We start from the raw sequence: 27,898 nt of genomic DNA on the forward strand, positions 1-27,898 counted from the left end.
GCAGCTGGGCTCTGTCACTCGTGCCTTTTTAATTTGATTTCAGCATATGATCAAACAAAAGGACTTAATCCTTTATTTCTCCTTTTAGTGAGCATCTTTGTAATCTTCTAGCCGCAGCGGCGCCATCTCCTAATGCTAGAACATCTTTTAATAACTCAATTAATCTAATCGTCCACTAATTGGTCAAGATAGCCTTTTCCCTCATGATTTATTTTATCATAATGTAATTAAAGAGGCCAGGAAAACCTGCTGAAATCACAGTGTCACAGTCTTAAAATGGCTTGATTGACACATCATGCTCGCGCTGCACACTTGCTCTTTCATGCCACTTTCAACACCCTTTATAGGACAAGTCAAAGTCATTCACTTTTGAATAAAATGCACTAACAACATGCCAGTGACTGATAAATCTTTAATATAAAAATTGTACAAGAATTCTGATACAAATTACAAGAGGTATTTGGACAAAATATGAATAAAATTCCATTTACATCCCAAAACCCTTATGCATTTTATGCAAAAACCATAGACAGTTATGATACAGAAACAAATACAAGAAAGGCTAAAAAGAAAAAAAAAGTCTCTTAAAAAGGATATTTTTTTTCCTTTCCGTCTGCAAATGGGGAACACCTCTTTAGGTAACATACAGTATCGATGAGGCTTTCAAATCACCATTTTGACAACAAAGTGAAGCAAGCTCCTTTGCTCTTTTGGTTCTTTGCAGTGCGACTATGTAGCCATGCAATGCTGTTGAGTGCCAGTGCTGTAAGACAGGCTTTTTAAGACACAAGACACAAATGCATAAAACAGAAATAAAAATTTAAAAAAGAAAAAAAAAATCACCAGGTCTTCAAGCTATTTATAGTTTAAGACTGTAAAATATATTTGAAGATATAATGGAAACATTTCAGTATTTACTTTTTTCGGCTAACTGACATTTCACAAGTTCCAATTTATATCATTGAGGGGATTCTTTCAAAAAATATCATGAGACTTAAGTATCTAAAGAAACCCATGTGTGAATTTTTCTTCTTTCTGCTTATTTCTAATTACATCCCATTAAATGTTTAACCTTACTTTTTCACATGAGCCTCTTATGTGTCTTCTCTCACACTGACTGTACTCATTCTTTGACATGAACAAAATGGACAGCAATTGACTGGTCAGGCTTTTCATCTGTTTGCCATCTCTGTTTCCTCTCAGTGTGCTGCGCAGCTTTGCAGAAGAAGTGATGACTGAGGCAGTACTGATCAAATATTTAAGCGTCACTCCAGCGGTTTGGGCAAATGAGGTGCAGTAAGCAAAAGAGGTTCATGCTGCCCAAAAGCACGGCCACTCGATACAAAAATGCACCTTGACCCGTGCGCTTGGAGAATTAAGGGATAGAACAATTGGATAGGGTGTCTTTTCATAAGAGAGGGAAATCGGCGGTCATTTCTCAGAGGAGAGCAGAGTGTGTGGGAGAGGGTGGAAATGTCTGAGGCGGCTCGATCCCTCTCCTACAGGCAATCAAAAACAATCTGCTGATGACTCCTGGGGAGTCCTCGCCCTGCTGCTTTCCCTGCTCCCTCCTCGACCCATGATCCCCTTTTTTCACTCTGCATTAAGTGACTGCTGCAATGCTCCATTGCTAAATCTTTCCCAACCATTCCATTCGTTTCTCTCTGCCTCACAGTTGTCACTTTAATTGTTTGCACTTTTTTTTTCCAGCTATGTTTCTGACCTCTTGAAGCTTCGAACTCTGCTGTTCGGCCAGCACCAATCCAAGACTCTAAAGGAACCCAAAGGAGGTAGTATAAGGGCTTCTCTCCGTGTGTGTGTGTATATTTTTATTAACAATTTTTTTTTCTGCTGTGTTCAGTTTTCTGTCTGGAACATATAAGCACAGGTCATACCTTGCTGCAGCTTCTTGAAAAAAAAAGGTCAGAGAAGAACAGCACATAAGGGAGTGAAATTAAATCAATGTGTAAGCATGTAGACATTTTCCAATAGATTTTCTGTTCTCTGTAGGTAAAACATCTTTTACCACCTTTCAGACATGAGATATCCAACATAAATGGTTTCATAAATCTATTAAAATAACTGCATTCAGTCATTCAAACATACTGTATATGTCTGTCATTCATGCAAGATTAAACATTTAATCTACTATGGAAGATTCAAATGTCCAAATACTTAAATCAAGTCTTTCTATTGTAAGTTTTCCCACAATAGTTTGTATCACTATGGCCGTTTATATTAGCATGCCAAACGCGTAGTGGTCACGTAAATTAAACTGTTGTAGTGGTGGCGAGGACAGGCAGGTAAACATTTTCTACATGGTTAAGCTTATCAAACAGCAGCATGGGATTATTTCCAAAAATCTGGCTGGCGTCTTATTCATGAGGATTTCATGAACAGTGCTCTATCAGAGAAGTTGTTTAATCAATTTGAGAAAAAGAAGATCTTTCACTTCCCCTGAGGACGACGCGTTCCCCAGCACTCCTGCAGGAGAAGCCGCACGACGCGCAAAACCATGTGAGTGCACCGTGAGTTACGGTTGTCATTTGGCCAATAACATTTAAAACAAGCACAACGAGCATGCTGCATTGTGTTAAATAAAACTGAGGTGGACAAGGAGCAATTGACAGGAGACACTTCAGATGCTGCTCAAGCAAATCTGGAATGTATTTAGTTCATTTGGCTCACGTGCAGAGAAAAAACAAACAAACAACTAAGTGCTGCGGCTTTTGCAGGTTAAACCACAGAGGAGCAAAAATTTGGACAATGGTGTTATTCATTTATCTACTAACTGGATTTGTCTGAGTATTCTGAACAGCTAATCAGAAGCCAAACGAACCCGCTGCTGCTGCTTCACATTAACATGACTGGAGCAGTTTAGACTTCTGCCCAATTGAAGATGATACGTATTCATTATTATGTCCAGTCAAGTCAGTTTAACCAACATAAACTCTTATGGAAAAGCACCAGGGGAGAGGGGGAGTGAGGTAATTCAAACATGACACCCTGTACACTCTGTTGCCACCTGATTAATGGAACACATGTCTGAAAGGGGTTTATCTTTCACCACCTAGAATCAGTTTTGAGAAAAAAAAGAGACATCAACTTACGATTTGTCTGAATGTTTCATGTCTGCATCAATTGTAGAGTTTATCATTCTCTATAATGAGCTATTGTTGTTTGTAGTGGCTGCAATTCTGCATTGTGAATGTTCAAACTTAAGAAAGATTGAGTAGATATTGTCCTTGGCCCTGTCTGCTAAATCAGTACAGGTTAGCAAGTCGTTGAGGGCTCGTCATCCTTCTGAGTGTGTACCTCGCTCCTCTATGTTTGTACGCTTGTGTGTTAGAGAGACAGCTGTCAGCAGGGTTTCCGGAGTAGCACTTTTTTTTTTCTTTCTGCCAGAGCAAGGGCCTGAGGGATCGAATGAGTGAATGAGGCAGCGAGCGCCTCAGTGAAACCCACTCCTGGGAGAAGGCAGGGGTTCCTGTACTCAATTTTCCCTTCACTTGGGATAAACAGGCAATTACCCATCCCTTTTTACTATGCTATGGCCGTCCAGTGAACTTAAGCATACACTATTAGTGTGTGTCCCTGTAGGATCTGCACAGTGGCATGTGGAGGTGGTAAGTGAGTGGCGGGTTGAAGAAATGGTCTAAGGTGGTTGTTAAATGACTGTGCTCTGACAGACAAAGAGAAAAACCGAATAAAATAAAGGAAGTGAATTAAATTACAACCGACCCCGAAGAAGAATAAGCACACATTGTAAATGAAGAGATGAATTGAGCTCAACTTAATTGACTGAGTCAAATTAAATTGTTCGGAGCGCGCAGTCTCTTTCCTTCTTTTTCTCCCTCTGTCAGTGTCACAGTCTTGTCAGCAACCTTGACGTCTGGCAGTGTAACGAAGTGACAAGTGAGTTATTAGACAGAAGAAGCTGGAATGGCGGGACGCCTCCAGGTAACAGAGAAGCAGCACATTTTTAATGATCGTTGCTGTCATCCTTTCCTCCCTAGTCAGCCCTCCACCTCCGCAACCTTTCCATCAGCCTCAGCGCTCTCTCTTTCCCTCTTTATCTCTGAGAGGAGCCGACTAGAAACCGCACGTGTCATATAGGAGACATAACAAAAAAATACATGAAATAATTCAACAGAATAGGTCACGTCTGTACAGCAAAATGGCTTAAATGTGAAATGAGTGGACCTCAACACTGTTTTGGATGTAAAGTGTTGCAAATACTATACAACACACTACATAACACTGCATATTTTCCCACTGTATGTAGCACCAGTTAAGTAAGAGAAGATCTCTTTGTATAGTAACACACAGCATTGCTAATACACTGATAAACGAGTCAAACTGATGAACAAGGTCTACTTTTTTGTCTTTTTTACAAAACAAATAATCTTTTACCGGACAAAACATCTCCATGAAGATACATCACCCACTAATAAATACCCCGTCCCTTGGCTACTTTGTCCAATTACTTGAAATATTTGTACCGTGAGACAGTCATGGACGCGTTAAAGAAAATCTCTGCACCCAATAGATAAAAAATCGGCAACAATATATCTGAAGGTGGCGCTCAGCAATGGAAAAACCCACAGTGAAATATCACAGGTAATGTTTTAAGACTCAAGTGCATCGTATTGATCAAATGGGGCATGATTTAATAACAACGCCACACTGAAAGAGCTTTTCTTAAGCAAATAACTATATTTTTGGTCACAGTTGAAGGACTATTTTCATCTTTTTTCCTCTTTTTTTCTATCCGTTTTCAATTCTCAGGGACAGTATTACTTATAAGGACCCCTCTTCTGAGTACAAACTCTTTTGGGATGATGCAGACAGATTAGCCCACAGAGATACCAACCTCCTCCTCCTGTCATCTCCTTTAGTGTTCATGAAACAGCAGTTTATATTTAGTCAGACCTGGATGTGATTTGAGGCCAAGTTATTTTGAAGCAATGTTTTGAATGCATTGTAGAGCAATGGGGTAAGATTTCGGGTTGTGAAGCTGTGATTGGAACTGAGCACGTGCAAAAAGAAACTGGCGCAGGCAGGTTGAAGGTACTGTCACTTCCCTTGTACACTGTAGCCGTCAATGACCCCGAGCAACACCCAAAATTCACCATTGCAAAAGTCCTTATTGTAATAATATTACACGTCCCCTTGTATAGATGCAAAGTGCAAAAACTGAATTGGTATACGAAAGCTCAAAAACATAACAGACAAAAAAAAAAAAATATAGAAGTACAGAGAATGATATCAGTGTAGGAGCCTAAAAAAGCATGCCGGCAAACTCTGAATATCTAACAAGCAGTTAAAACAAGTCATGTGATATTCTTTTTTCCCCCCAGGACTCGGTTTAAACTTGTCTTTGAAGCTAACGTAAAGGAGTCAAGCTATAAAGATGCTACCTCTTTCTTGCCTATAGCTGGAAGAAGTGTTCTGGGCTGTAACATAAAGCCATAAAGAGAGAAAAAAGAAGCAAACAACCATCAACACAACTCTTACACCAAAAGCCTCTTGGGACATTATTTACAAATGGAGCTGTCATGCTTTTGTACGGGGTTCATTTAAAAGCTATCATTACACAAATACAACGAGAAGATTTTCTTTTTTCAATACTATTGTTTCTGCAGGCAAAATCACAAATAAAAGTCTGAATGGATTCTTTGGAGATGAACATAAACACAAAAGTTGGGAGAAAGTAGTAAAAGAAAGGATGGCGGAGGGGAGGGAGGCTCATGAGGAAAAAAAAACATACTCCATGCCTATGAACGTCATCCTATTCTTCCAAAAAAAACAGAGAAGTCAAAGGACATAATTATAAACTATATTTAGAGTCAACTCATTTTATAGATGGACATGTATATTGTCTTGCAATGACTTAAAAAGAACGGGCAGGAGGCATACAGGCAATAGGTTGTATTTGATAGTCCTGCGCCAGGGTTAATTTAAGGAGGAATACGGATAAGGAATGAAAGGCGGAAGGGGCAGTCTGATAGGAGGGTGGAGTACAAGTCAATTTCTAGTCTATTATTGTAGAGAAGGGCATGTTTTTATGGAGGTTTGGGTTCTGGGAGTGTCGGTTACGGCTGCGCACAGAGCTGAACACCATGTTGCAACCAGGGATTTTGCACTTGTGCATCTCACGCAGGTGCACAGTCTTGTAGTGCACACGCAGGGTCCCTTTGTTGCTGTACATTTTGTGGCAGATGTTACAAAGGATCCCAGTGCTGCTGCCAATACTGGCCCCCATGGATGAAAGGAGAAATGGCGAGGAGGAAGGGTCCAACTCCTCACCTTGTCCTTCTTTTACTTCTCCAGTTTCATCCGGATGTTCTTCGTCAGCCCGCCCCCTGGTACGTTGGGAGTAGTCCTCTCCCTCGCTGTTGCCCTCCTCCACATCCTCTTCTCCCTCCTCCTCCAGGTCATCCAATAGGATGCCTTCATCGCTGCCGTCTTCTGACTCGTGTGAGGAGTGGACGCTGCTGCTGGATTGAACACTGGATGTGGTACTCAGGTCCAACACCATGTAGTCGTCTGGCTGACCCTGGAAGAGGCCGTTGGTCTGGTGGTTTTTCAGGTCTTGGTTGAAAAAATGGTGGGGATGCTCATTGCTCATGGGGGAATGGCTATTGTGGTTCAGACCAGGGAGCCCGAAGCCGGCACCTCCAAAGCTCATCCTGGCCAAAGGGTCCAAGCCCATGTGATGCCCAGCGTAGATCTTGGCCAGTAACTCGGCTCGCAGGTCCTTGGGCAGTGGCGTGAGTCGGGGGTCGAGGACAATGTCGTCCAGCTCTTTGGTCAGCAGTTTGCGGTGCAGGTTGATGTTGGAGCTGTGCCTAATGTAGAGACACAGTCAAAGTGGTAAATTAGAACACTGACAATGTATATAAAATATAGATGACATTTCAGATATAAACACCCATGTTAAAATATGCTATTGTCATGTTGTCCTAGTCATGAGTTCCAGAACTACGAGGTATGTAATTATTTTTACGACAAATCCAGGTACAAAAGCACTCGCGCAGAGAGAAATCCACCAAACAGCTCTCCCAGAGAAAGTACACTAACGTAGCAAAGAGACGGAGCATCCTGCCAGTGTTTACCACTGTCAGCATGTCTGCACTGCACAGCCCTCAAATCCAATAGACTCTGACTCAATTAAATACTCCACCATATTGAATAGGAGTTTATCAATTGATTTGAGCTGTGGTAATGTGATAATCGAGGGGAACTGGATAGCATATTAGCACAAGCCCCTGACAGCATTTTCACATTCATTCTCTATTGGAGGTGGCTTAATCGAGCACCTCAATGAACACGTCTTTATGTAGCCTGGTATTTAATCAAGATGGGCATTTTTTTCTCAAACACAAGGCAAACTGTATCACGCAACGTGCGACAACTGATGAAGGAAACTCCATGAAGAATGCCATGCTTAAGCCAGGTTACATTTAGTCAGCATAAAAAGCCATGCTAAAAGGTGTAAGGTGAAATGGGCTTGAAAATCAAATCAATTACGTTGATACTCCAATTTCACAGTTGCTAAGTAGGGCTTTTAAAAAAAGGAGGCAGGTATGGTACACATGTCACGATAATACAGCATACCACGTAAAATAAACTAAAGTAACCAATCACCAGTGTCAAGTATGACAAACACAAGGCCTAATCCTCTCATTTACACACAGCACTTTGGAATAATGTGCAAACACCAAGTGCCTGTGATGTGAAGGGTTTCCATGCAGGGAGGTCACATGTGTGTAAGCAAACCAACGGAAAAAAAAGAAAGAATAAGGTTGCCCTTAGCAGGACAGGGGGAAATGGAGTCACAATGGATAGTAGAGCTTACCAGCAGTGGCAGGGTTGATGTAGTCAAAAAGGGTCCCTTTCCTTTAATTATTTACTTCCCTATCCGACATTGTCCTGCAAGAGGTAAAAATACATTCATTTGAGGGACCCTTTTCTGTGAACCAAGCAACCAGGAACCCGTCCACTCGAGCATCGTCAGCATTGTGGAAAGGGAGCGTGGCAAATTGATTGGTAATGGCTGTCGCTGCATGTGTACGTTTGCACTCGCTTATGTCCGTATGGTCGTGTGGGAAAAAAAGAAGATATATTTCTTCTATATAGTGAGACTACGTTCAAAAAAGACTGTATAGGCCCTTTGTTCTTCTTCAGCCTTTGAAAGTGCAGTTGCAACCATATGGTGTTAACTTATGGATAAAAGATGGGAGTCATGATTCACTGTCTGTGGCGCAGCATCACTGAATGTCAAATACATGTGTGGATAGATGACTGTGAAAATCAAGAGCGTTTCTGAACAGTCTGGAACAAGTTCCAGTCAGTAAATAGAAAAAATGGGCACCGTGTCCGCAAAAAAACATCGGTCAGAGATTTAAAGAGGGGCCACAGATCGGCTTAGTGACGGCTGACGTTTGGGATGCTGTTGATGATGCTCAGGTAGGCAGGTCCATCTCAACATGCCTCCAAATCTAAAACAACACCTTCTCACTGCTAATAAGCTCTAAATTAACCATGGCTATCTAGTAAAGTCAAACATGCTAAATATCATGCAGTAAGTAGTCTGTAAAAGTCAGAAAAGTTACAATAGCCATTTCAGACACACAACAATGCTTGAAAGTTACTGAATTTAAATGAAAAATATTCATAATTATCAGCAGAACCTTTTGTAATCAGTCATACAGAAATATGCAAACGAAAGAAAATTAATAAAAAGTAACTTTACAGAATGTACTTTTTTTTCCAGCCATTTAAAAATCATTTATTAAAAGAGTTGAAGATGAGGAAGAGAGCCCAGTTTATGATCATAATAATCAGCAGTCTCATTCAACTGTGTTGGTGGTATGTCCTTGATCTTTACAGTCAAAGTAAATCCACTGCATCCAAACACAGAGGACATCATGCCCTCATCCCCTCATTTATCTGATTTAGACTTTCTGCCCCGTTTCCCGTTCCTCCACCTCCATCACTCCTCTTCAGTATGCTCCATCTTCTCACCCACCAATACCCCTCCTTCTCTCCTAGTACCTCCCTGCTGGCCAGTAATGTGGCTGGCAAACCAATTTGACAGTCTCATCTTCGTCCAAAAGATGGGGGAGGCCTCCAGAGAGCCCATTTTTGACTGTGCAGAGGAGGCAGATCGAGAGTGTGCCAGTCCCAATCGGCGTTAATCATCTTTAAAGTTCATCTGATGGCCCTTGCCCTTGCTTTTGTGTCAGCGCGAATGTCTGTGTGTATATATATCTACATGTGTGTATGTCATCTAAATGACTCATAATGTGTAAATGAGATGGAGGGCTAAGCAGTACCAAACTGACACCGGTGGTTCTTTGTGTTTCCTGTCATTTGGGGTGTGTTATGAGGTTTTTTGGTGCGAGTGGGAGGACAGGGATTTTAGTAACATTTATCACTCTGTTACTGTTATATCTTCCTGGTATTTCTTTTCAGCCTCTTCGAAGGCATAAGCTACAAATGATTTAACGATCCTTAAGGAAATGAATGAAAAAGAATTGAATATGCATTTAAATATGCATTAAAAACAAAACATAATTTAAAATTACTTGCAGTTTTTATAACTACAATTCTTCAGACGATATTGTGTGAGCATTGGTGTCAATATATTTTTCATCTCAGAGTAAAATTTTTTCTTTTATTCTCCTTAAAATGAATCGCAATTAAGCTGTCAGTGATAAGCCAAGAGGGTGTAATAATTTCAAGTTTTTGTCTTTTATTCTGCAGGGGTTGAGTGTTTTCTCGGTAACATATTCTCTCTATGAGCAGTATGCTCTTTGTTTATAAGAGACAAACACAGAGCTGATTGTGCAGCAGAGGGGCTGTACCCACATGCTGTGAGGGGAACGAGGGAAAAGGAGGAAGTCGGAGAGAGGACAGAGAGGCGAGGAAAGAGACTCTCCAACATAATTAACCTTCTCTCTCTCCATTTGCAGTAGTCCTGTGCAGGGACCACAAACTGTGCACGGCTGCACTGTGGGAATTTGCTTAAAGGGGGAGGACACCTGCTTACAGCAGTAACATAGAAGGAGGAAGTTAAAACGCTGGAGTGAAAGTTAAAGAGCATGGGATAGCTTGATAGGAATAAGAACAGTAAGGAAAGTCTCGTTACTAGTTTAAAAATGGGGATAAATAAGACTAATACGAGTGATGATTACTGATAAGTGTCTCAACAGTCCTCCACGCAGCTTCTTCATCACTTATGTCGACACCACTCACTCTCCAAAATAAATTTGCAATAATTTACCTCCGTGCAGCAGGCAGCCGGGAGGCTGACGGAAGACGCCCCGCTGTACTGCCAAACCACGCACACACTTAAATGTCTCTCTGTTTTACACTCAGAAATATCCAGAATGCTTGCTTGCTCAAGCGCACTTAAAATAATCATTTTCTGTCTGAGCGCGTAAATGCTGTATACATGTACATTGTTTAGTTTTTCTTTTACATGCATGAAATTTACAGTTTATTCAACAGTGCAGAGATTTATATTAAACACTACAGATGTCTCTGGGTAATACGTGTACGATATGGCCTGATCTGACTATGCTGCTGGTGGTTTTCCACTGTAAATGAAGTGACCCCTCCTCTGATTTCTTCTTTACTTTGACGCAAAAGCTTTTGATGGTGCCTGATGGTGCGTTTAAATGCCTGTGGCTTTTCAATCACTCAATGGACTAATCAGATGTGAAGATGATTTTTCTGGTGCAGAGCTGGTTTATTATAAGTCAACTGTGAAAACAAAACACTGATATGCACCTCTTATTTTTATTTTTAAATATGTCTTAAAGATTACTGCTATGAGTTAAATGCTGTATTTGGGCTTTATCTTGTTTACTGTAAATACCTGCTTATTAAGTGTTACTGCCAGCACAGTCTATAAACAAATCTAATCAGAGGAAAATATGTAGTTTAACTTATCAAATTTACAAGCAGTAAAAATTCAAGCGTTATTTTGTGCATATAATTTTGTACATCCAGTTTCTTAATCTTATCAGAGCAAACACTGATGAAAACAACTAAATTATGTTCTCATTTTATTGCTTCCATTACACTCAAATACACATTATGTCATTAAAGAATTATCCAGGGACACATTTGATGAGCGCACAGCTTGTGTACTGACTCATCTTAAAGCCCCAGGAATCTCTGGCTATGCAGAACTCCACTTTGTGTTGTTTTGTTCCCAGTTTGAACCCATGGCAGAGTAATATGTCCCATATGCTGCAAGAAAATGTATAGAGACAACAGTGTGGGCTTGTCTCATCCACCTAAAGCTAGGCTTTACTGGCTCAAAGATGTGTAATACTCATAGACGTTTAGCTCTTCTTGCCAAAAAAAAGTTATCTCTGTCTCTCATATCCCCCACAATGCTGTGTTTGAGTGGCATTTATATGCTGGTGTTTTTCATCAGCGGGCTTCATAAAATGTCACATGTCCAAGCTGAAAAGGCATTATGACCTTTTAATGCGCTTGCCTTTGCTTGTGTGCAGCAACTCATTCATGGTATTTCTGAAAATGCATCTTCCTGACACCAAGTTTTTGTCTTTCTTACGAACTGATCATTATTTGTTTTACTCAGGTAATTTAGCATTTCGACCCAATAAGAGTTGATGTCAGCTTGTTCCACTATGACGAGATTTAACCAAGTAACTGGCAAAAGAAATCACAACTGTTGTAGGAATTTCACCTCTGATCCTAGGAATCTATCTCAAGGCCAACAAAAAGTTTGAAAAATAACTTCACGCTTTACTATGCAAACTCCTTCGAGGATGTTCTTTTTAACTTGTGGAATTGCTGTTCCCTAAATTTCTTGATAAATCATCCAAAGAGTCCACTATGAAGCTCTGTTATACATTTGGTCCTCTATCAAGCACACATACGTTTTCATGAGTGCATATGTGAGTATGAGAAAGTCCGCGTACGTGTATGTGCATGCACATGCTGCACAGCAGACTAGTCTCGCCTGAGGCATTTACTGTTCCGAAAGCCTAGATGGGAGCTAACACGCTCACAGGTGCCAGGAAACCACAGTGAGCCAGAGGATGCTGTCACACTTCTTTCGGAAAAGCTTTGTTAGGCGAGCAGTAGGGTTTCACATTTACGGACGCTAACTTTTCTTCTGTTCTGCACCCCCATTACTCTCTTGCATCCACAGTAATACAGTCTCAGAATTACCGGCTCCATTTACATGCTGCTAATGAAAAGCACTGGCAGGAACAGATGTCTCAAAAAACAGCAAATGTAACAAAAGGGTTGGAGCAGAAGAAGAGGAGCAAGCTTATGTGGAGGGATGTCGAATTGGTAGAGAAGAAGTAGAGATGATGTACGAGACAAAGCAAGAAGAAAAAAAAAGATAAATCTCCCTCCTAACCAGTAGAAATGTGCTTTCTTTTTTAACTTTCCCACCGCTGCCTCACTTAAAGGGTCACTTTGTTGTGGACAGAATTTTTCTTTTTCATTCAAATTTCCATTAAAGAGCAGTACAACTATGACCTAACAGTAGACTGGGTTCGTTCTGCTCATCTCAACAGTATAAACATATACAATCAAGTTAACTGTACACAAACAACACATTTTAACCATTTTGGGAGCCGGTAATCACTCCGGGCATTGGTGATGTTCATGTGTCATCAACCTGCTGCCAGTGTTGCTTCCAGCTTACATATTCTGCAGACTGAGTATGTGGATCTGACATGTGCTAACAAGCCCAGGTGAATATGGCTAGTTTCACCTCTTGATGCGCTAATAAATGCAGCGGCTTGACAAACTGCTGTCGATGTTAATGTATGCGCCTTCATCTCCCTGTGACAAGGTGAGCGCAGGTAAACAACACACTGCAGCTGGAGGGCTGATGTATAGAGTCAGGTGTTTTAGATGTATGTGTATGTGCTTCCCTCCATGGCACCCTGTTCTTCTGAACTTTGACTTGACACAGAGCAGATGTCCCCGATTCACTTATTTTTAGTTTCCTATTAGCTAAAAGATGTTAAGTGATAGCCTATCGAGAACAGATGTTTGTTATAGGATATCAAATATTTGAACTTACGACTTTTAACTTAAATTAAAATTCTCATAAACTGTATTTTTAAAAGACTTTAATAATAACTACAAGGATGTAAAGCCTTTATACACCACTATATAACAAAAACTGAATTAGACCTACCTGCAAATGTCAGAAATACATTATGATAAAACTCTCACATTTCAAAATTGAAGCACTAACCTGTCTCGACTCCGCCGGGAGGGGAAAGCAGCGTTGCAGCCGGCCACAGTGCACACATGCATCTCTTTGAGGTGCACATTCTTGTAGTGCAGTTTCATGCTATAGGAGCTCTTGAAGCTTTTCTTACACACATAGCAGATCTTGGGGTCAGGACTTGAACACGGATCTCCTTCTGGTGAATGAGAGGAAGGGAATTTTGGTGGGCTGGCACCATATCCCATAGACGAGATGAAGCTTTCATGCAGAGCAGCCATGCTTGCAGCGGCAGCAGCCGCTGCCATGCTTCCGTTGTACAGGCCATATTGGCTCATGCAGAACATGTCGTAAGTTGGATCATTGAGTTCTTCTTTAATCTTGATAGGCTGATGGTTAGGCGAGGGTGAGGAATGGCCATTTCCTTCGATTTCTTTTCTCATATGAGTTTCGTCACTACCCTCATGGTCGTGTTCCTTGTCCTGGCCTCTTTCCCCCCTGCTATGCTTATGATGTTCTTCCACATCCATGAGCTCATCTCTGTAGAACATCTTGGAATCAGAGGTTTCGGACTCATTTTCAAAGTCTCTCTCATTGTCCTGGTCCTCAGAAGTAAAGCTGTCCATGCAGCGTAGCTCAGAAGCTCCGCCTCTGCTGTCACTCCCAGTCCCTTCCCTGCATTCATCTTCACTTTGTCTCATTATTCCTCTGAAAGCTAAGCCAGGGCTCATCTCACCCTGGGAGGGGGAATGCTGCCCACTGCCACCACTGTGGTGTCCAGTGCCACTTCCACTGTTGTTTTTGCTATTACAGTTTCCGTTCATTTTGATGTTGTTGTGAAGAAGAGTTGCCTGGTGGTGGTTATGATGGATGTTATCGTCATCATCCTCGTCTTTGTCATCATATTCATCAGCCACATCAATCACTTCCTTCTCAATCTTAACTGGCATGCTAGACTTACGGGGTTTCTTTTTGGGTGTGGGGTCACTGCTGCAAGTGGTAAGGTCCTGACTGGCAATGGAAGCGTGTAAGCGGTGGGACAAAGAGCCTGCCTCTGACATGTGAACATTATTGTGAGAAGCAGCAGCTGCAGCAGCAAGAATCTGCTGTTGCTGGTCCATCAGGGTGGTGCTGTTGGTGGTGGTGGGCATTATAGGGCTGGTTGGCAGTGACACTGGAGGACTAACAAGATCTGCAGGGGACACAAGTGTTCGGTAAAATGGGGGCACTGGCTGGACCGGCTGCACTGACTTAAGTGAGGGGAACACTAGTGGGCTTTGCAGGGGGGACTGGAGCATACTGGAGTCTACTGGTGGAGTAGTGAAGCCCAGTGGTGGCCTCCCAGGGCTGGTGAGTGTATAGCCACCATTCTTACTGTTTGAGATGACAGATGTACCAGAGCTGCTGTTACCACGAATGAGGTCTTTGTCACGGTTATTGCGCAGCATGGGCATGTGCAATCGTGGATTGGGATTGGCACTGTGGCGGTTGCGGCTGCGCAGTGAGCTAAACACCATATTGCATCCCTCAATGGTGCAACGGTGTTTAATCTTCAAGTGGACTGCATTATAATGTATCTTAAGTGTGCCTTTATCGTAAAAGGTTTTCCCACAAGAGTTGCAGCAAACGCGACCCTTGCGTGAAGTGGCTCCCATGCGGCGCATACGATGCATCTTGGAGGCGAAGGAAGGGTGGGAGATGGTTTTAGAAGGTTCCTCCTTTACAAAGTGGTGGACTTGGTCACTCAGGCTGTTCGATTGCTGAGATTGATTTTGGCCCGACTGTTGGCCTGGCTGCTGCTGCTGAAGCTGTGTCTGCTGTTGCTGCTGTTGAGCCTGCTGGGTGGAAGGTGTAGGTGAGATGGGTGATGCACAGTTGTTGGGTTCCGTCTTGGGTTCAGTGCTGTTAATGGCACCCAGTACCCCACGACTGGGGCTCTGACCTGTGCGGAAGGGCGATAGGGACACTTCTGATTCACTGGTCTCTACTTGTTCTCCCTGATTTGGCAAGCTGGGCTCCCGAAGCCGCAGGGAAGATTGCTCCATAGGGAGGCCATTAGGGGGTAAGCCAAGCATGGGGGCAGAGACTGGGTTGATGTACTGGAACGGCAGAAGGAAAGCTAAGCTGTTGGGGATATTTTCGAAATGGTGAATGCTGGATGGGCTACTATTTTCCAGATGTGTCAAGAGCCCCGGGCTGCGGGTCCTGTTATTACTTTCAATGAATGTCCTGATCCCAGAGTCTGTCTTGGAGGAGGGAACCGTAACTGCCTGACCTTCCTTCTCCTGAATGGCCATCAGCTCCACAATGGACTTGGTCTCACCAAAACGCAGAAACTGCTGCAGGGTGATGATCTCCTCTTCACGGGACATGATAGTCCAGCGGTCCAGCACCTTGCCTGCAGCATCCTAAATACCCCAAAAGAGACAAGAGAAAAGATACAAACATTTATTGATTTTGAATAATCAAGGAGAAAAAAACAGCAGGGCTTAGGCAAGTTGTTCTCATGAAATTCAGAGGTCCCTGAAGCAAAAACATTTTTCCAATCCACTGTCCCCCTCATCCAGCCATTCATCAAACTATTTTATTTTTGACTATAGATCAGTTCTACAGATATCAAAACTAATCATATAGTGATGAAAGCGAAGTAAAATAATCCAAAAGGGGGAGGGGTTTAAACAGTATATAGCTGATAATCTGTACACTGCGACAGCTCTTTAAAAAATGTGATCTCTTGCTGAGATATATGTATATATATATATATATACATATATATAAACTGTGTACCAGAGAACAATTGCTAGCTGCTAGAATAATTATTTCAAGCCAATAATTATTATTGGCTGGCTCGCATTTGTCTGTATTCTTTATCTCTAAAGGAGTGAAATGCTTGAGGGAGGACATTCTGTGTAGGGAATGGTTGACTTTGGAAGACAGAATTTCATATTTATATTTCATGTTTAAGAATGTATTTGATGATGCTATGACAGTGGCTTTGAGGTTATGTTTCCTTTTATTTGGCAGTGCAGATGCTCATGATTTTATGTGAGTAATATCTAAAAAAAAAAAAAAAAAAAAGTGATAAAACCATATGTTGGTGAGATTAAAGGATGATGTTGTTTGTCAGCTAATGGTAACTCTTCTGTTGACAGTAGCTAGTATTTCAAGAAATGAAAGGTAACATTTTTTAAACAAAAATAATTCATGTATCCTCCTTCATTCTTGGATTCCTTATTTTGAAGCCTGGGAATGATGAGAAACATGTTTCCATCCCAAGATACCAGAACTATTCTGCTGGGACCTGGGCATTATTCCAAATAGAGCACTTTCTGTCTTTATGTCTTCGAGATGTGTTACGAACAGCTGAAAAATAAGGAACTCTGGATCCATGCAAATGTGCACATTATCAAACATCAAGAGATGCCGATGGATTCTGGGAAATGATTCTCAGCAGATGCTCGAAACAAACTCCATGGTTTAGCGAAAAACATATTTTCTCCTTTGGTACTGACCCATGTCTTTTCCCGTATCACAGTAGTGATGACAGAGAAATCACCATGTTGTAATTGTTAATTTTATACGTAATGGGGAATTTGTGTGAAAAATTGGAAATTTAGGCAGGCCAATGTGGTGTAAATACTGCAGTGTACACACAGGTTCCCGGGGGACCAGGAGCAAGCGACATCAAGGGCGTAATGTAAGCGATGACAATTAGTCATAGTGAAAATGGTAACATTTCTTATGTGCTCCTTGCTGCTGGCATCTATAAAAGATAAATGGCAACAGTGGAGAGTAGAAAGCTGTAAAAACCAACATCACAAAGCACAAAGGGCCTGTAAGGAGAAAACAGAAGATAAATGTTTAAAGAGGGACAGCAGAGAAAGAGATCGTATGGGAGAGACACAGAGGAAGAAATAGAGAAAATAAAAGTGAGAGTGGTTTCATATCATGCCCTCAGATATACTGGAGAAACAGATTCTTCTGAGACGAAACATCAATAGTCACTGGGGTATTTTGTTGTTAAATATACATTAAAAAACATTTTACACTTTCATTCTGTGTGCGCTCTGGAGTTTTAGCCTGGAGGTATGACTTTAAATTCTAGCCTGGACACTATTATTCATACTGCATGGCCATCTGGGCATTAGTACTTCCATTTGATTTAACTGAGACAAAAAATGAAAGCAAATTAGAAAGTGAATCTTTAAATAGTTCCACCAACAGAAAAAAATCTTAAGAAATTGTAGTTCTAAGACATATAGCAGACTTTTTATTTATTTATTTATTTATTTTAGGGATAAAACACGACTAATTTGTGTTACACAAACACACAAAGGTAGCCAGTTGCAGCACTGATGACAGTCGGCTGAGATTGTAAATGCACTTTTAAGTGTTTTATTCCAAAGAATAGTGTCTCTGCTTTATACACAGTAAATTGCAAGAGAATTAGCATTTTTAAACTGAAAGACTGTTTAATTAAATGTAAACTGGTTTAAAATATCTTAATGTCAGTCCAATTTTGATGTTCGAATTCAGATTAAACTGCATTCATGTTAATAGCCCCAAAAATTCAGATAATTTTAAGTAATCAATCTTAGATAATATGAAAATATCAGTGATATAATTGAAAAAAAAGCTAAATCTTTGCAAATTAAAACTGATTTAAAAGGCGCCGTCAAGATATAGTCATCAGACCTTGTTTTCATCAAGAGTAATGCAGAGTTTATACATTTATATAATCTACTGTTAGTCCAAATCTGTATCTTCGCTCATGAAGGAATAGAAGCCATGATCATTCTGACAAAAGCCAAAACGCAACCCATCAGTGTCAGGGAGGGTGAACAACCTGCCAGAAGTGGTCAGCAGTTCTTGCCTTTACTTGAAACTGTCGGAGCAGGCTATCCAAGTACTCCTCTTCAGTGGTCGATTAAGTTTTAAAGGTCAGTCAAAAGGTGTCTGCACTGGGTCAAGCTAAGAGCAACGAGTCAACACAAGTTCAAACATAAAACAAATCTGGGTTTAAAAAAAGAATGCAACAGGACAAAGGTGGACGGTTTTATACTGAAACTACTTGTTTGGTGAAAGAACCTTTCAGAAACCCACTGTTGTCCTGTGTCTGTCACAAAAGCAATGCTAAAGATAAGAAATAAATGCATACATTATATTGAGATAAACATCAAATTGTGTTGACACACATTTGCCAACAAGCACATGCCCCCATAATCTTTACAGCCGTAAGTCTCACAACTCCACTCCCCTGCATTAGCCCTGTGATGCTGCGAGAGAAACAAATATGCCATTAGAAGCACTTTTACAAGTAGGCACTCATCTTCCAATTAGCTTAATGTGGCCCTCTTCCCCCTATATTTTCCAGTCGTGCCCCACCTCTTCTTGTACACTCCCTCCAGTAAAATCTCATTAATCCACCCCTCCCCATCTCCCCTAGTGCTATGACATATTAGTCTGTCATTATGCATCCCAGAGTCCTTTAAACAATGCAGCTAAACCTCTGTTTGCCAGGTTAATGACTATTAGCCAATAATTACAGCAGAGAGACGACGAGCTACCCCACTTTATCTGGTCGACAGCTTCTGCTGTTAGTTTATTTTATCTGCCTGCCTCCGTGTCTCCCAGAATTAATCTAGTTACACCGTATTTATTCATCTTCTCGCGGCTGCAATCTATTCTGGATTCATGTTGTGTCTAATATTGTTGAGCTGGATGTTGTGTAGTTGGTGTGGAGAGGGGTATCCTCTTGGCAGATTGCTGACAATGAGGAAGAGCAAATGATGGCTTCGTCATAATCTGGGTCTCCACTGGAATTTGAAACGAATCAAGCAATTATGCAATAAGTAGGTTGCGTTGTTGGCTGTATTGAGAAGAAAGGTGCACGTTCTTGCATGGCATGTATTAGGGATTAGGTTTCTTTTTTCACTGTCATCAAATCATACTCAGTAACAGATTTTGGTGAAAAATAAACCAAGATAACATGGCATGGAATTAAAAGAAAGAAAATGGGGACATAATAAATACTATTGATGTGTACTTTTATCTGTGACTTCTTTGGAAATTTCTGCCCCTTACAGAGCACGCCTATTTACAGTCCGCTCTGGCGGGTGGCCACGCTGGTTTCATATAAACACAAGGGCATCATTTGCCATCAGAAAAATCAGTTCTCACAATGGCAAAGTGAACCATGGGAACCACATTGATTCACCAATCACCTTGCAGAGAATGTGATCTCCACTAACCCTCGAGGGAATCCCCATTGATCTCCGGTCCTGCTCTCAGATCCAGTTTCTTAAAAAAAAAAAGAAAAGGAAGAAGAAGAAGGAAAAAGGCTCTATTTCTGTGTTTGCAACTTCAAGGGAGGTTAAGAAATAGTTCCATGTGATCTGAGAAGGTCTTGGACCTTGACGCTTCTTTTTCCATATTCCACCTCCCTCCCTACTCCATATTCGTAAATATGAATAATGCAGAGGATCTAGTGGCGATGGGGCACCTTGGGGGATGGGTTCATGCAAAGCCCATTGCCTGGAGCCATCACATCAGAGGGCAAGAGCTCACAGGAAACTAGCTGCTCCCCCAGTGGCTCCTCAGTGGCAGGTCAGGGGTCATGAGTGAACAACAGGTTCGACTTCTTCCCTTGTGATGGATCACAAGAAAATCAGGAGGTACACAATAATCTGAAAAGGGCGTTATTTGTAAGAATCATAGATGTAAACGAACTGTGATCATGGTAAAATGCTTTACTTTACTTTGTGATCTGCACATGTTGTTGTTGAAAACTAAAAATAAGCATCATAAAATTAAAGCGCGAGAAATCAATTATTAAAACTGTGTTGGTTTATGGTTGGTAATTTCACTGAAAAAATATATGAAGTAAGCAATTACTGTGAGTTAGTGTGTTGTGCAGGAAAAATGGGAAATCTATAACAGCTCACATAAGTATATGATATCCAGCTGGTAGAATGCACAAAATAGCAAAAAGCTAATCTCGACCAAATTGAATTTTTTTTTCAACAGACTTTTCGACATGAGAATAATAAAGATAAATGGCAGTTTGTTGAAAAACAAGATACTCCAGAAATAAATGTTATATTTGAGGCCTATTTTCCAAGACATTTTATTATGGTTCTTTTTCTGCCTATGCCAAAACTTACACTGCAAAATCAGATCCTCTAGAAACAAGTATAATATTCCATAAAATCTAGTAAAAATTGTCTTATTCTAAGCAAAGATACCTTTGTTCATGGGTTCACAAAAGGTTTATTGTCTAGAATTCTTAAAATCAGCCAAATAACAGACTTCAAATTTTCTTGAAACTATTTTTTTTTCTTACTTAGAAATGAGTTTTTACAGTGTAAATACATTTTTTGAATGTCAAATATTTACACAGTGACATAAAAAAGATATACCGACTCCTCTTTTACATTTAACACCATCTGCTTTATAAAATAGATAAAGTGGGACACAGGTGATTCAATAAAGTCCACACAGGACCCAATGCACCAACTCATATTCCTGATTAGAAATTGGAACAGATCCATACGGGTTTGATTTATGCTTTATCATTTAATTAAGGACCGTGCAAAGGGCAATGCCTTGGTCAATATTGTGCTCATCACTGCCTTAGAAGACTGTTTGCTGGGCCCAAGTATAAGTAAATGTGAAAAGGCCACAGGGCGTATTCTGCTATACCAGACACACTGATCAACTAACAGGCCACAAGACACCCTGCCTTTATCTCTCAACCTGATTTAACTCATGGATTTTGTAAAAAATTCATGACCGTGTGGTAGTTGTTGCTAAGGGCACAGTCATCGACAGGAGTGAGATTTATGGTGCAGTTGTACACTGCGAGGATGGGGTGGGGGGGGGTTCAGGGGGTTATTATAGAGGACTTTAGTACAGACGGGTGAGTCACAACCTGGCACACATGGGTTTCCAGGTGGTCTTTTGTAAACAGTTTCCATTTCTTTCCCCACTGACTTGTCTTAGCTCATTATCTGTTTTTGAAACAAATCCGCAATTTTTTTAGTCCCCTAACCTCTGAATCATTTGAGTCTGCTGACTTCCACCACCATCACCACCATTTATGTTCAAAAGCTGTCCCTCCACATCTATGAAAAAGTGGAGAGGACAATCCTTTGGCCACAGCCCAGCAGAGGTGCAGAGGGGGCAGCACATGGAAGCCATTTCAGGCCCCAGTGCGCTGCAGAGGAAAGTCGGCTTTTCTCTGGGTTCAGAAACTCTTAAGAACCGCATCGTGGCACTAACATGCGAGCAGCATTTAGGTTTGGGCTGATGTATTGATTCTCTGTCTCTCGGCACAAAGTGCAAAATAACACAGTAACGTTGGCGTGCCTCATCCCAACTGTGCTAAGGAACCGTAACCGTGGTCATTGTGTAAAAGTCAGCAGACCCAGCACTGTGCTAGAGGGGATGGCTCGGTGAAGAGAGGTGGAGTGATAGAAGCAGCGAGGGAACGTCTGATGTTTCACATTAATTGAGGATGATTCGTGTGATCTCCTGGGTCTGTATACAGCAGCCTGGTCTGTCGTGGGCCTGGGAGACAGATGTGGGGGCCTCTGTGCTCCCTCCAGGGCCAAAGGGAAGCAGTGAGGCATCTGAGAATTGGTCTGTCTGTCCAGCGTGTGTGTGTGTGTGTGTGTGTGTGTGTGTGTGTGTGTGTGTGTGTGCTGGTGGAAATGCTTTTCTCTGCGACTTATATCACATCTCCTTTGTCTTGATTACTATTTTGGCAGGAGGCCGTTACAAGAGTAGGTGCATTAACATATGCTCGTAATTTGCTCTCTGGCCACATTATTGCATGGTTGCACTGTGTCTCGATAGATCAGTCATTTCTGTTCCTTTTTTTTTGTGCAATGCATATTATGTCTCTTGGCTAATATTATGTTGTAAAGTAGTCTTTAGTGAGTAACATAGAATAAAGAATGGAGAATTAAGGACTTCAACATAGTATGTTATCAGTTTTTCACTGGGCATATTCTGTATCAAGTGATGAATAACTGGAAATTTATGTTACACTTTTCTGGAAATGCTACTACCTTTAACATACTGATCAAATAGTCAGAATACTCCACAAATCACAGCGTAAAGGGAAATATGTACATGGATAATGGATTGTACCACAGGTAAACCTCCCAAGCCATTTCGTTCTGGTCCAGTAACAGAGAGAGGTGTCTGTAACACGCAGACACACTGCATTAGAAGAGCTTTTCAGCTTTCTCCCGTGCTTTTGCTGTGTAGCACGCAGGAGGAAAGAGAATAAGCTAATGGACTCTTTATTTAATGTGATCAGAGCCATTATTGACATGCTGCCAGGAAGATGCAAGACCATTAACTCGAGTCTCTCTCTTTCCCTCTCTCTCTTTCTGGTACCTTCCCTCCAGCCCACTCCATTCCCTGACAATATTTCACCGCCTGACTGAATCACATGCAGAGGAAAGGCCACTAGGGGGTCCGGTCACCTCGGAGGAATTTGCGTCCGTCATGTTAACTACGAAAATATGACACAGACTGTTTACAAATGACAAGTGTTGCTCGGGACTAAGTAAATAAAAATCGTACACAAATCGATGTCATATGTCAAATTTCATAAAAAAAACAACAGTATATCAACGCTGGAGTTTAACCTTTTTATGCAGTATGCTCAGATGATTTAAGTAGTTCTGCAGCCTCTGCAGCAGCATCTTGACATTTAAATCAACCTTTATTACTCTCTAACTTGATTTCATTTACATTTCTTTCTCCTTAGTGTTAGTTTGAACTGTCTAATAAAACAGAGAGGCCTACAATTCATCTTTGACTCGGTACTTCCCCCAAAGAAGCTGGGAGGCCTTCATAATGTATTTTGCACAGTGTAATGTTTCTTTAAGAGAGGAAAAAAATATGTGTAAAATAAACAGAGGTCCTGGAAAACAGTAATTGTAATTACTGTTGTAATAAAGTTATATGCACAATTTCAATATGAAAAGCATTTACTGCAGAGACCTACTTTTGCACGAGCAATTCTAAGTTCAAAGTTGCAGTTAAAAAGTGAAAATACAACCATTATACAATACAATTTTAGACTGCAGTTTTCTTTTTATGATTATAAGCCAATAGGTCCAAACACTTGTTGCAGTTCCAGAAATAACACATAAGGCTGAGAAAATTATGGAAAACAAATGCATCAGTGTTTTAAGCACATTGTTCTTTTATCTGAGTGAAATATTGCATTCATTTTGCAAAAACGGTCCCATATTGTAAACACTGCAGTCTCTATGTTTTGAAACTCCGTCCCTGGAATTGTAGCTTGGCGTGTAAGTTGGATCATTCATCTTGGATGCGCATGGTGCCAGTGTGGCTGCACTGTAATTTACAGTATGTGCCAGCACACATCTATCCCTGTGGCCCTGCAGTTTACAACCAGGGGATGTTCTTTTGCATGGCCGTGTATGTGTCTATTTGTGCGTGTCTGCGTGTGCACAAAAAGGAAGTTGTGCTCAAGTCTCCCGGGGTATGGTTCCAGGTCCCTGGGTCTGTCTACTGTCATAAGTTCCAGAGTGGTGATCACTTACTGCAAAAATAAACACCATTAACATCTGGTGTTCCCTCTTTGTACTGTAAATTATACAGCAAGGGAAGCTTTGGACCATCAAAACACAGAATGAGAACGATAACAGGGAAAAGAAGAAATATTTCTCTGAATCCCTGCATATATTTGTGAACACATGTATATATTGACATGCGTTTAATTTGATTATTGGATGCTTACGATGAAGAACCACTTTAAGGGGACTATTGGTGAAGACCAAATAATTTTCTGGGACGTATGGTGAGAAAGGGAGGATGATTGGTGTCACTTAAAGTTATAGAAGTCTTGCAGAGTCAGCAGATGTTTGCTACATCTACAGCACATCTGGTCTTCAACACACTCAATCCATTTCACTTGACTTCTCCTTTTGAGATTTTCATTGTTCCTCATGGTCTACTAAACTCTGTCTTTCTCCTTGCAGACCACAAATATTGATTCATCATCATTCATTCCGGCTACTTACAGTTATTCAGGTTTTGCCTGCATTTTCTATCAGTAGGGTTTAAATTTTTACTTTTTGTCATCCATATTTTAAATCCCCACAGGTGAAAGAAAGTATCTCTTTTGACTGTGATAAAAGCTTCACATCCCAGCCAGGACCATCAAACCCAGTGGCACAAGTGAGGGAAATGGGAGCTGTCTTTGTCATTGTAGTAGGCCCTGGGGGGGTCATACATTGCTTAACTGCTTCATTGTTTCTTTTATTGTTGGAAACAGAGACGGGTGTGTGCTGCACAAGTGTCTGAATCCAGGAGTGCAACGTGACGAGAGGACTGTCAACTCCCTCAGACTCTCCATGCAACTTCCTTTAATAAATGTCAACTCCGTGACCCAGGAGCAAATCCCTGGCAGGCGGGTTGGTCGTGTCAGCAGGCCAGCGGGCCGCACAATGTCCGTGTTTGGCCCCAGTGACATGGGGGAAGTGGAGCGAACTGCTGCTCTGTTTGTTCAGAGAGGGGATGCAAGGCCACCTGGAGGCTCAGGTCCAGGTTCACCACACACAAAAAGGAAAAATAACCTGTGTGTGTGGGTGTGTCTACAATAGCATTGCAATGCACCAGAAAATTAAATACTTATTGTTATTTAAGTGAAAACGGAATATGTTTGTGCTATGTTGATAACAATTCAGGCATCTCCTGATTTAAATCTGTGTGTAATGCAATCTTCCTGTGTTTGGGTCTGCCCTGATCTGGTAGTGCTATGCAGTGCAATGCTATTGATCCTTTTAGCCTTGTGGTCTGCAGGGCTCCTGTCAGTAAACGCAATGAGGTGGAGCGCCTTCCATTCCCCTTCTTTGCTCCGTGTAGCGCTGCAAACTAAACAGCCATCACCGAAACTCAATACATGCAGACTGGGCCCTGCTTGTCAGCTATCAACAGTGCCCTACAACATCCCATGAGGCTTCGGCTAAGTCAATTTAGTGTCAGTGTAGCATCTCACCTCGCAGACCTGTGCAGGCCTAAATTGTCGCGCTAATATGTCTCTCCATAAGAATTACAAGCCTGTAAGAGGAACCCAGATGCAATAAGTATGGATTAGCTAATGTCCAAGTTCTGTCTGCGTCTTGTTGGAAAGGAAGGGGGGGAGCTAACAATTGTAATAGCCTTTAACTGGGTGTCTGTCTGTGGCCCGAAGGTGAGATAGGAGCATACAGGCTTCTGGGATTTTTAAGGAGCTCTGGGAAATACACTCTTCTCCACCGCAGAAGGAAAGGGGGGAAAGGTGAGAGAGGTAACATTGAGAAAATGATTAGTGTTGAATGAGAAAGATGGAAAGAGTGTGATGGGTTGTTAATGCTTCTCTTCTGACTATTGATCAACCTGGAGGGCTAGAGATGTTTGGGTTAGAGGTCCTGGAGCTTGTACCTTGTCTGCCATGTGTTCGTGTGTTAATGCGTGAACCCATCGATTTGTATTGTTCTTTTCTCGTTGCCCTGTGTGTAGGCCAAAACACCTAACAGTGAAGAGTGGGACGAGTGCAGAGCTTGGAAGGAAAAGAAAACAAAAAGGTGGGAGAAGAGGTGAGTGTGTGGTCAAATGGGGGCGTAATTAGGAACCGTGTTACAACTAAACTCTATATATTGATCAAGGATAATTCATGCACACAATATCTTCCCTTCAGCCAAAGTCCCTAAGTTCTTTAATAATTAATGTTGTATAACTCTGCCAAACTGATACCATAGACCATTTTATATCGGAGAGAGCTCCAAATCCCTTCTTTTACTGTGTAATGATAATGTTGAAAACACAACTGATGGATAGGGGCTTTTTTGTGGATTTTTTGTTTAGTTTTGCTAAGAAATCTCCTTAGAAGTCAAGTGACATACTGTAAAATTTTAAATTTACGTTCCGACTTCATATATTGCACTTTGGCCGAGTAAAACAAAGAGAGAATCTGAGATGTTTCAGCATAAAATGTAATCAGATGACAAGAAAATGTGTTTCATCAGTAAATTAAAAAAAAACTTTTTTCACAGTCATGAACCAAGCAAAGAGCATTTTCTTTCCTTATAAGTAAACATTTATACATAGAGGGTATACTTGTCACGGGCAGACCCTGCGGGCACACGTAGACTGTGTGCCAGCACCCTGCTGAGTGAGTATGTAAATGTCCTCCCCGAAAACACAGTGCTGGCCACTACGCTGAGTTGCTTTGATGTGCGTGTGTGCGCGTGTGCGGGTCGGTCAGAGTAACAGCAGAGGGACTGTGTAATCCTCTGACATGCCTGTGGAAAAATACAAGGATCCCTCTGACAGTGGCTGAACTAAAGACTCAGAGGACCAGTAAGTCTGAACAGCACTCGCTGCAGACTCTGTTGGGAAATAGACACACAAGTCACACGTTTCATGGGCTGACATGCATATACACACCGTTAAGATGAATTAGTGCTCCGAGTCAGTCTCCCCAGTGAGGTTTTCCGGTTTGGTGGCACTATTTCTTAAAAGGCTAAGTCACTGGTAGGTCTGTGGTTTTGCCATGTAAGCTGCAGACCTCGACTAAAATGGAAAACTGCGTCACATGAGCCACTACTCGTAGAGAGCGACATGAAAGCAAATGCACAGTTCTGTCCGTCTCCTGTCCCCTTTACGCTCTGCATAACTTTATCTTACATTTACAAAAAAAGGATGTGAACTGGGTCTGTTGGTCATTTGGTTTTGGCACTTTAACCTACAACCACATGTGAGAGAGGGAGAGATGGAGCTAATGTGTGTGTCTTTGCATGTTGATCTGTGTAAATGTCCCTGTTTGACCGAATTAATTAATAACAGCAGCTAAGGACATTAAGTTCATGAATAAGCCACAGGTCTAATGTGTGCTCTGCGAAACAATAAGCAACAAAACCATAGTAGACATTTCATCTTCTTATTGTCTAATCACCCATCCGACTGTCTTTGCATTTCCCCTCTTAACCCTTGAGATCATCGCTAATGGCCCTCACAATGGAATTATTTACTACCCATGGCAGAGGGGCAAATGGGTCATATTGTCTGTATGTGTGTGTGTGTGTGTTTGTAAGTGTGTACTCTTGCTCCTTGTAGTCAAGAGTGAATGAGAGGGAATGATGGAGTCATTGAAGCACGCAGTGACTGAGAGAAGAGGAGGAAGAAGGGGACTGAAGGAGTACTGAGTGCTGCTTGCTAAAGTGAAAAATCATGCCATGGTGCCGAGGGGGCTGGTTTTGTCCACTGGGAGAGGCGACTACATCAATGCTGGCACTCAAGTGCTCTTAAATACTCTCTTTTGCGCCCACCCCTCCCTTTTCGTACCTCTTTTTCTTCCTCTCCTTCCCAGTTGTTCCAAGGTCCAGTCCAGGTACAAATGGCTATTTGCTGTACAACCCCCAACGACGTGTTTTTGTCTGCTCGTGCCTGTCCCTTACAACGTGTAAAACAAAAGAAGGAGACGTGCCCTTTCTGCGTTCACAAATTGCTCCCGAGAACACAAAAGCTCTCTAAATTGAGTCATCAAAGTGCCATTACAAATGCCTGCGCTGGAAGAGGCTGCACTGCTTCCCTGTCAGTGGGCTTTAATTCGCCAAAGAGCCAGGAACAGTC

The 27,898-nt window shown here is 41.6% G+C and overlaps 1 protein-coding gene across 5 annotated transcripts in view; it reads right to left on the bottom strand.

Annotated features, from left to right (window-relative positions):
- Positions 1-1,826: 1,826 nt before the first annotated feature.
- The window catches only part of bnc2 (basonuclin zinc finger protein 2), a 168,468-nt gene continuing 142,396 nt past the window's right edge, over positions 1,827-27,898 (bottom strand). For 4 of the 5 annotated variants that reach the window (XM_061717718.1, XM_061717722.1, XM_061717711.1 and 1 more), the window contains 2 exons: positions 13,268-15,648; positions 1,827-6,851 (listed from right to left, as the gene is read on the bottom strand). In XM_061717718.1, the coding sequence (XP_061573702.1) occupies positions 6,035-6,851; positions 13,268-15,648 (3,198 nt within the window). In that variant the 3' untranslated portion in view covers positions 1,827-6,034. Of the gene's footprint in view, positions 6,852-7,861; positions 7,936-13,267; positions 15,649-27,898 lie in introns of all 5 variants that reach the window. The other variant, XM_061717733.1, reaches the window with a different exon arrangement.

Source organism: Cololabis saira, chromosome 1 (assembly GCF_033807715.1).
Source record: "Cololabis saira isolate AMF1-May2022 chromosome 1, fColSai1.1, whole genome shotgun sequence".
Lineage (NCBI taxonomy): Eukaryota > Metazoa > Chordata > Actinopteri > Beloniformes > Belonidae > Cololabis > Cololabis saira.